The sequence below is a fragment of the Corvus kubaryi genome, unplaced genomic scaffold (genome assembly GCF_017639235.1).
Source record: "Corvus kubaryi isolate FWS band 111438036 unplaced genomic scaffold, C.kubaryi_AGA036_p1.0 37253, whole genome shotgun sequence".
Classification (NCBI taxonomy): domain Eukaryota; kingdom Metazoa; phylum Chordata; class Aves; order Passeriformes; family Corvidae; genus Corvus; species Corvus kubaryi.
In genome coordinates, this window is record NW_024581075.1 from 70,713 (window position 1) to 80,522 (window position 9,810).

The window sequence follows — 9,810 nt, forward strand, 5'->3', positions numbered from 1 at the left end:
GCCGCCGTAACTGGAAAAACCTGCGGGTCCCAAGGCGCTTCCCGGCCTCCAGGGGCAGCGGCTATTCCTGGCTCCCTTTCATGTTCCCCATTTATCAGCGTTATCCTCATTTTTTTTTGGTTTTATTTTCACGCGGGATGAAACGGGGATTATTTTTGTCCTCTGGAACAAAGAAAAGGAGCTTGGAGAAAAAAAAAAACCCAAACAAAGCAAAACAAAACCAAACCCGCTGAAGGCATCAAACGCTTCCCTGGCACTGCCAAGGCCACCCCGAGCATGTCCCCAAGTGCCACCTCCACTTTTAAATCCCCCCAGGGATGGGGACTCCTCCCCTGCCCTGGGCTGGACAGCCTTTCCCAGGAGGAATTTTCCCCATATCCAACCTAAACCTTTGGTGGCACCACTCGAGGCTGTTTCCTGCTGTCCTGTCCCTTGTCCCCTGGGAGGAGATTCCCCTGAAGACCCCCCCAAAGCTTCCTGAGGGGTGATGGATGTGAGGGGCTGGGGGAAAACCAGGAGGGGACGTGTCCAGAGGGGCCGGGAATTGGTGGGAATTGGGAATTCAAATCTCCCATCTGGTGACTTCTCCCTGAGTCAAGTGAGCTGGCCTTGGCTGAGTTGGTTTTTTTCCTTTAAGGCCTGAAATTTTCCCTGATGTGTCAAAAGCAGCACCAGAAAAACCCCCAGCGAGCTGGAGGAGTTATTGAAACCACTTTGGTGCCTCGTGACCTTTCCATGAGAAGTTTGGATGAACATCCTCCCGAAAAAACACTCACTGAAAGAACAAATTGAAATGTTTGAGGGAGAAGCTGCAAACCCTCCAAATGTGGGGACAAAAGCCCCTTGGGGTGTGGGGCTGCTCCTTCCTGCACTTCAAAGCTCATTGTGTTCCTCCCTTTGCTCCGGGATCCCAGCCCCGATCCCAAACCTCCCCTCCCCCGACCAGAACCGCTCTCTCGGCGAAATTCAATACAATTTTATTTTCTTTTAAAAGGAAAACAATAAAAAAAGAATTAATTAAGGAATAAAGGCCAGGCACAGCCTGAGCCTCAGCTGGAGCTGGTGGCAGCTCCCCAGCCCTCGGCAGCACTGCTGGAGCCCCAGATCCGGCCCCAATCCCACCCTCCCAGGGGATTCTCAGCCCCAGAGAGCAGAGAGGTCCTGCCCTTCCCCTTCTCCTTCCCCTTCCCCTTCCCCTTCCCTTTCCCCTTCCATCCAGGAGCTGCTGGATTTACTTGACAGGGATTTGGTGATGGGTGAGGGTGATGAGGGTGATGTGGGATGTTGGGAATGGAGGCAGGGGAGGGAGGGAGGGAGGGATGGATGGATAGATGGATGAAGGGATGGACAGATGGATGGATGGATGGATGGATGGATGGATGGATGGATGAAGGGATGGCCTGGTGGATGGACAAATGGACACAAACTCAAGCTCATTTTGGCTGAAGCCGCTCCTCAAGAGCCCTACGGATGCCGATCTCCCTTTGGTTGCTTCTTCCTTTGGATTTTGGGAGTTCCTGAATCGCTCATTGCAGCCCCTGTGGCTCCACATCCCTCACAGGTGAAAGTCTCCTCCTCCACCCCAGACAAGGGGATATTTCTTTGTGGGGTCAACTGGGTTGAAAAATAATCTAAAAAAAGGCCCAACCCCCCCCAAAAGGCACCGCTGAGCTCCATGGCTGGGGCTCCCTTGGCACCGGGAACGTCCCCCGACATCCGGGCTGCAGCCGGAGCATCTGTGCCTGAGGGCTCGGGGTGGCGGTGGGGAGGGAGAGAGGAAATCTGGAACCCATAAGCTCCAGAGCCGCTGGCGCTCCCCTGCATTGGTCTGCGCCTGGTCCGCCCCCGCCCCGCTCGCCCTATCAGCAGGAGCCGTTCCCGAAGTCATCCCAGCGCCCTCCTCTCCTGGCCCAAAGGAAAAGCCAAGGAGCTCCTTGGAAGGGCTCTGCGGGGCTTGGGGCGCCCGGGGAGCCCCGAGGGCGAATGCTCCGGGCCGTGCCTCGGGAGCCACCGCCGGCTCCTCCGCAGCCCAGGGAGCCGAGGAGATGAAGGAGGAAAACCTTTCCCCGGAGTCCCCCGAGGGCAGCGCGGCCACCAGCGAGGACGAGGCCGAGCGGCTGCCCAAGAAGAGCGGCCGCAAGCGCGGGCAGGGCCCCGGCGGAGCCCCCTCGCCGCAGGGCAAGCGCAGCCGGCGCAGCCCGGCCCCGCAGCCCCCCGAGGACGCCCACGCCCAGCGCGTCATCGCCAACGTGCGCGAGCGCCAGCGCACCCAGTCCCTCAACGACGCCTTCGCGGAGCTGCGCAAGATCATCCCCACGCTGCCCTCGGACAAGCTCAGCAAGATCCAGACGCTCAAGTTGGCCGCCCGCTACATCGACTTCCTGTGCCAGGTGCTGCAGAGCGACGAGCTGGACCACAAGGTCGCCACCAGCTGCAACTTCCTGGCCCACGAGCGGCTCAGCTACGCCTTCTCCGTGTGGAGGATGGAGGGCGCCTGGTCTATGTCGGCGTCCCACTGAGCCGGGTACGTATGGCCGGGACACCGCCGTGTCCCCGCGGCTCGATCCCCGCTCGGCGCTCCAGGGACGAGGGATTTGTCCTACCGGACCCCGGAGCGGGAGGAGGTGGTGGTTTCCGAGCTGATCCCACTCAGCAGGGTCTGCTCCAGAGCAGCGGCAGGAAGGGTTTAAAAGGGGGTTTTAAAAATCTGATTTATTCCCAAACTCCGTCCTGGCCGTGCTGGGGCTGCTGAGGAGTCAAACCCACCCTGCCCTGGGGTGGCCTCATGTCCTCCAGCCTGCCCGGCTGCCCCCTGTTCCTCTCCTGGAGCGCTGCAGACAGGATGGGATCCGTGATCGCGTTGGATCCGCGGGAATTCTGCACTGCATGGGGAAGTCTGATGGACTCAGCTCCATCCAGCCACCCCCCGAGTGTCCTTCAGGACGCTGAGAGGGGAATAATCCAATTTTCAGGGGTTTAGGGCCGGGAGGAGTCAGGAACAGGAGGAGAGGAGTCGGCGACGCACTGGCACTTCCCGCAGAGCAGGAGCAGAAAATTCCAGAGGACATTCCCAAGCTGGGAGCTCCAGGGACGCCTCATGGGAGCCCAGCTCCCGAGAGGCCCCGCTGTCCCCCAGACAGCACCAGGGCTCCTCCTGGCTCTCCTCGAGCACTGAACTGCCCCGAATTCGAGGCCGTGGAGGTGCCAGAGGTGGCTCAGGGGTTGAGCATCTCCCAGGGGATTTCGTTTGAGGATGGGCCACCTTGAAACTCCTTTTCCCAGCCCGATCCCTCCTAACCAGCAGGAAATCTGGCACTTTGCTAAATTCGTGTATAGATCTCAATATTTGGGGGCTGTTTCAGACATTAAATCCTGTCCTTGCCGGGAGCTGCCCTTCGCTGGGTGACACCAGGGTCACCTCCCCTTGGGGCCGGCCAGAGGAGGAGCGTGTGGCCCCTTGTCCTCACTTTGGGATGCCCAAAATCCTCCAGGACCAGTGGAGATGCTGAGCTCCCCGTGACTCCCTGGACCCCTCACCCTCTTCTGGGCACCCCCTTTTGGGTTTGGCAGTTTGGGGCTGGATTCTCCAGTTTTGGGGGTGTTCTGGAGGTGCTCCCAAAGGGGAGGGAAGCTGCTTGGCATGGCTTCATCCCGAATTTTGCAAAGCCTGACTGAAATCCCTTTGCCCTGGGGAGGTGGGGGAGGCTGAGCCCCCTCCCCGGCACCCCCAGACCCGTTTTTGCTCCCTCTGCGTGCAGAACCCGACGCGGCTCCGCGGCCGTCACTGACTCCCAGAGCTGTTTATTTAAGCCGAGTTCTTGGCAGGAGCTGTGCTCCCGAGATAAACAGAGGGATTAAAGACCCTTCAGTCACTCTGGAGAGCTCCCGTGAGCGCAGCGGGATCATCATTCCCGTTAAAATTGATCCCGAGTGGCTCCGTGCTTCCATCCTCCAGCTGGGGAGGGAATCCCCCTCCCTGGGCCAACCTGCAGCGTTTTCGGGTCCCGGTGAACAATCGCAGCTGGGCCGGGAGGGGAAGGGACGGGGATTCTCCCAGCAAAGCCCCAAAACCAGGGAAGGGCCGTGGGGGAAGCGGTGCCGGGCTGGGAAGGCTCCCGGGAGGGAACGAACCCGGCGCTCGCAACGGGGCTGGGATTTCCTAATGGAAAGCAGCCCCTGGATAGTGGAACTCGGGCTATTAAATATCAAAGGGGGCTGGAATAGCTGGATGTGGATGTGCCCTCGTTAACCGGGAGACATCAGCCGGGGAAAGAGGGATGGAGCCCTCAGGCAACAGAAATCACGTTTGAAGTCCCCCCCCAGCTCAGCTTTTCTCGGCAGAGTCTTGAGCACATTAAAATGGTTTCTTTCCCCGCTGGAGGAGAAAATGAGGCTGGAAGCTGGAACTGCCGGGGGGAGCGGCTGGCGGAGCCGCGAGGGCTGATGTTCCTTGCCCTTCATTTGTCTCCCTGGATTTATCGCCTCTCTCGAGTTGCCCTCACTTAATTGTCTCTCCTGAAAGACCTTGGATAAATCTTCCCTTTGGGGACTGTTGCTCTCGCCTGGAATCGGCTTTGTCTGGCGGCTGCTTCATTTGCTTTTATTTATAAACACCCCTCGCTGCTCCGGGGCACTGGGGGAGCTCGGGAACAGCTCCCATCCCTGTTCCCTGTTCCCTACTCCCTGTTCCCTATTTCCCAGCTCAGGAAATCCATCTCGAGCTGCTTTAAAAGCTGCTCCCAGATCCCTCTGCAGCCGGCAGGAAAGCAGGGATCCCTTCCCGCCCCGAATCAGTCCCTTAGAACTGGATCCAGCCCCTGGTTAAACTGGCCAGGGTGGTCCGGGACCCCCACTTTGGGGCTGAGTTCCCAGGAGAGGTGAGGAGCTGCCCAAATCCCAGTAAATCTGTTCCCGGGTGAGTCGGTGCTCCTGGGATTGGCTCCTGGCACGGAGCAGGTTTGGAAGCCAGAGGGTTCCCCCAAAGCTGCTCTTCCCAGAGCTGCCGTTTCCACTCGGGATGGACGGGGAGATGTTGGAGGGGCAGGAGGAGCCGCCCTGGATGAGGGATGTGGGACATTCCCAAAATCCCGGGCTGCTCGCAGGGAATTGTCAAAGGCACAACCGGAGCTGCTGGATTCATTTTTCCAGCAAAAACCTCCATGTTTTCATTAAAAAGAGGAAAAAACCACCCACGGAGAGCGAGGTGCTCTCCACGGCAGGGTCCCTGCACTGCTCAGGATTAGTTAAAATTAATCCAGACATAAAATCACGGATCTGGCCCTCGGGAACGTGGAAATGTCTCCGGGTTTATGGCCCCTGCAAGGAGCCGGAGCTCGCTGGAGCTGCCTCGGCCCCGGGAATGCCTCTGGAACGAGCCCGTTTTTCATCCCGGCTGTCAGGGAAGGCACCCGGGAGCTGAGGGGGAGCGGGAGCTGCGGGAACGCTCGGGAGCGCCCGTGCCCGGCATCAATTCCCGTTCCTGGGGACAGAGGTGGGGATGCTGCAGGGAGGATGGGCTCGGGGAGCTCCGTGGGCTTCTCCATCCCAAATCCTGCAGGGCTGGGCTCCTCCGGAGGCTCTCGCAGCCCTCGGGCAGCCCTGAAATCCCCCTCTGAGGGTTTTTTGGTGTTAAACCTTGTCCAACCCTCCGGAGGCTCCCGCAGCGCTCGGCAGCCGCTGAAATCCCGCCGGGAGTGCGTTTTTTGGGATCAGACCTCGCTGGGCTCAGGGAGCGAGGGGAGCTGATCCATTTTTCCATGGGCTGGGCTGAGATGGTGCTGCCTGGCCATTTTGGCTGCCCCTGGATGTGCCCATCGTCGATCCCACGGGCTCAGCCTTGGGACACATCAGCCTTTGGGGCATTTTCCCCTCCGTCCCGCATCCCCGGCATTGCCTCAGCCCTTCCCGGGGGTGAATTCCTGGAGAGTTCGATTTATCCCTCTCCAGAGGGAAAGGTCTCGGCGACTGCGCGAGGAAATGGCCGGGGACAAAGCGGGAGGGGATGGGATGAGCCCGGAGCGCCGGGGGCGCCGGGAGCACCAAGGCTGGGAAGGCGAAGCCGTTGCCCCGCAGGGATCGATCCCCTCGTGCCCCCTGAGCTGCTGGAGCCGTTCCTGAGCTCTCCCAGGAGCCGATTCCCTGCTCCATCCTCCAGCCTGGCTCCCGATCCGCCATCCCTGCACGGCCCCGACTCCGGGAGGGCTCCCAAGGGGCTCCCAGAGATCAGATCGGCAGGAAAATCTGGGATTTTGGGTTTTTTAATTCCTGGGCTCAGGTGTGGGGGTGTTTCCAGGCACATCCCTTGCGGCTTCAGGGAAATCCGGGAAGGCGAAGCTCTGGAGGCAGCGGCCGAGGGCGGCTCTTCCCCGCTGGCTCCACAGGGGATGGGTTTGCAGGATTTTGGGAAGCTGGGCTGAGCCCAACCTGACCCTGCTGTCTCCCCCCAGGTCTCCGCCTCGGTGGAAGCGGCTCCAGCACCCGAAAAACCCCAGGAGCCTCCCCGGAAAGAGGAGGGAACGACCCCCAAAGCCCCTGACAGCCCTTGAACGTTGGGAATGGGCCCGAGGGAGCCGCAGCAGGAGCTGGTTTGGGTTGGGAGGAGCCGGTTCGGAGCTGCCGGAGGAACTCTGGGGGCTGTAATTTATTGTGGGCTCACAGGTAAGGAATGATCCCGGTTTCCTCCTCCGGGACTGCCGGGAAGCCGAGTCCTTCCCGGAGCCTCCTGGAGCTGCCTCTGGCCGGGACCGGGCAGGACAATTCCTCCGGGACGAGGGAAGGGCTGGAGCCCCCCGCGCTGGCTCCAAGGACCTCGGGGGTCCCTGTGCTTTTATCCCGCTCCGAAGGGTCTGCGCCGGGACGTTCCCATGGATTGTGTTCCCATGGAGGAGCATGGCAAGGATTTGGGGGCATCTGGGGGCTCATGAACCCCCTGAGGCACCCCCCAGCCACTCCTGCCCCACGGATGGGCCTCGAAAACGCCCTGGTGGAACCACGCAATTCCTCTGAATTTATCAGAAGTGGAGGCTGGACACGGACCCGGCGGGAATGGGGGATTTTGGGGCCGTCTTGGGAACTCTGAGGGGGTTTGGGCTGTTTTGGGGGCGCGGAGAGGGCAGGGAGGGGACGATGGAGGTGTTGGGGGTGCCCAAAACAACCCCAATAAAGCTCGGGGGACTTTTCCAGGGTTCAATCCTTGTGTTTCCTACGGAAATGGCGCTGCCGGGTCCCCCCTGCACCTCCCTCGGCTGCGCCGCTTTTATTGGAATCAGGCAAAAGAAAATCAGGGTTTGGGGGTTTTTTTGCCTGTTATGGCAGAAAAAGGGGGAAAAATCCCTCTCAGGGAAGCTGCAATGGGCCTGAGCCCCCAAATACTCCATGGGAGAGGAGTTCAGTTGTGATCAGAGAATCCACGGAGCCACAGGAAGGCCCAGAGTGACTCTTTCCAGCCAATTCCCAATTTTTACATGCAGTGGGAGTGGATTCCCTGCTCCGGGCAGTTGACTGCAGCCTTCCAGAAAATCTGGAGGTGCTTAAAAAAATCAGAAACTCCGTTAAAAACGGGGCTGTGGCGGCTTCGTTCAGCGCCGCACGGGAGGGATTTTACAGCTGAGAAATGAAATCACCTTCGGAACTTAAAATCATCTTTCAAAAAATAATAATTAAAGGGCAAAGACCCATCTGTGGAGTGAGACTCCGGTTTCAAACCAAAAAAAATTTTTTTAAAAGGTAAAATATATTAAAAAAAATATTTTCAAATATTTTGCTGCATCTTGGTTTTTTTTTTTTAAATCCCTGTATTGACTTAAAATGGGCAAAAACCCCTTAAAATGAGCGAAACATCCTAACAACCCTTCTGACCCCCTTTTTTGGGGGGGAAAAAGCCCCCAAAAAGTCCGTGCGTGGTGGATTCTTCCGGCTAAAATCCAGGAGGTGGGAGTTCGGGGGGTCCCTCCATCCCCTGCCCCATCCCTTGCCACGACCCCCACCCCGGGACCCCCCATGGGACCCCCGGCCCGGGACACACGAAGGCTTTGATTCCTCCGAAGGCTTTTTTTCTTTTTCAATTTCTCCTTTGTTTTTGTTTTTGTTTTGTTTTGTTTTTTTTACAAAATCTCCTCCCGCTGCCGCAGCCGGAGCTGTCCCCACCCCCAGCTCAGCCAGGCCCGTGTCCCCTCCGTCCCCAGAGCCCAGCCCAGCCCCGGGACACCCCGGCAGGGCCCGCTCCTTGTGGGAACACCCTCGGGATGCAGGGAAGGCTCTCGGGGCGGGGCCCTGGGGCTGCGGGAAACGGGGAAAGGCGAACGGGGATGGAGCCCTCGGTTCGGAGGCTCTGGCTCTGCCCCTGTCACCCCAGGACAGGGACGGGGACGGGACCGAGGGGCTTCGGGCATCCCTGGGGGAGCCAGCAGAGCCCAGCGGGGACTGTGGAACCTCGGCTGGGGAGGGGGCTCAGGGGGCGACAGGAACGCGGAGGGGCTGGGACTGCAGGGACCGACACCCAGGCAGCGCCTCAGGGCGCTGGAAAGGGCTCAAGGCAAGGGGGGATTGTTCCCGGAATTCCCCCGGGAAGAGGAGTCGCGTTCACATTAGCGCTGCCAGGGTCCATAGTGCAAATGAGAGCCCCGGGCCCGGGGGCCGCGCTGGGGGCAGTGGGCAGTGGGCAGGGAGGGGCCCCCCCGGGCACTGCCCGCGCTCCGGCCGCGCTCTTCCTTCGCCGGGGATGCTCCCAACTTTCCTCGGGATGCTCCGAGCTTTCCTCGGGATGCTCCGAACCCTCCCGTGCCCAACGAGCCCCCGGCCCCTGTGGCTGCCGCTCCGTCCCTGGGCCCCAGCAGGGCAAGGGGAGCCAGGGGCACGGAGATCCCAAACCCCCGAGCAAACCCCGGGATGCTCCTCCCAGGCACGGGGGGGGGGGCTCTGGGAGCCGTCCCATGAGTGGTCCGAGCGTCCATCCCAATGTCCGTCCCTTCCCGGGAGCAAGGGGTCTGTGCCGCAGGGCTGGGGGGTTTCACCCCCTCCCCCGAGGGGTTCCGGGTCCCAAAATTGGGTGGGGGGCTGTGGGCACGGTCCGGGCTCGGGGCTCTCCATGGTGCCGCACCGCTGGATGCGGGAATGTCCCTTCCAGGAGTCCAGGCCCGTCCAGGGCCGCGCCTCGGGAGCGAGGGGGACAAACGGGAACCGGGATCCTCGCGGGGCTCCGGCCACGCCCGGGGACCGTCCCTGTCACTGGTTCATGGGCTCCTCCTGCTCCATCGGCTCCTCCTGTGCCCTGCGACGGGAACAGGACCCGTGAGAGGCCCGTGGGACACATCCCGCTCCTGACGGGACCGAGGGACAGTGACAAAAGGGAGGGGACAGGAGGGGACCCTGCTGGCAGGAGCTGACACCCCCCAGCCCCCCGGCAGGAGGATTTGGTCTGGTTTTCATTTGGGAAGAGCCCAGCACGGGTTTCCCAGGAGCCCATCCAGGACCTGAGCTCCAGAACCTCACCCAGGGCAGGGGGACACTGCCCTGCCCTGCTGCCACCCCCCAACAGCGACCCCCGGCACGGGAGAACCCCGGGAATGTCACCTCTTCTCCACCATCACGGCCACCGAGAGGGACGCCAGGGCCGTGACCGTCTCCACCTCGTCGGCCTCATGGTGCTGAGCCTCGAGGAAGGAGCAGCCCAGCTTGGAGGCGAAGCGCTGCACGGCCACCCAGTATTTACCTGCGGGAGGGACATCGGGGGCTGCGGGACACCAGGATGGGGGTGGCCCAGGAGAGGGATGGCCCAGGACAGGGGTGGCCCAGGACAGGGGTGGCCCAGGA

General features: G+C 60.9%; 2 protein-coding genes across 9 annotated transcripts in view; one reads left to right on the forward strand and one right to left on the reverse strand.

Moving 5' to 3' along the window:
* Positions 1-1,386: 1,386 nt before the first annotated feature.
* Positions 1,387-7,757, forward strand: LOC121662466 (twist-related protein 2-like). Its single transcript, XM_042023639.1, has 2 exons — positions 1,387-2,524; positions 6,447-7,757. The coding sequence occupies exon 1, from the start codon at positions 2,046-2,048 to the stop codon at positions 2,517-2,519; it is 474 nt and encodes a 157-aa protein (XP_041879573.1). The 5' UTR covers positions 1,387-2,045; the 3' UTR covers positions 2,520-2,524; positions 6,447-7,757.
* Positions 7,758-7,868: 111 nt separating this feature from the next.
* Positions 7,869-9,810, reverse strand: part of HDAC7 (histone deacetylase 7) — a 56,242-nt gene continuing 54,300 nt past the window's right edge. For all 8 annotated transcript variants that reach the window (XM_042023633.1, XM_042023634.1, XM_042023636.1 and 5 more), the window contains exons 24-25: positions 9,571-9,709; positions 7,869-9,268 (exon numbers count right to left, since the gene is read on the reverse strand). In XM_042023633.1, the coding sequence (XP_041879567.1) occupies positions 9,223-9,268; positions 9,571-9,709 (185 nt within the window). In that variant the 3' untranslated portion in view covers positions 7,869-9,222. The remainder of the gene's footprint in view (positions 9,269-9,570; positions 9,710-9,810) is intronic.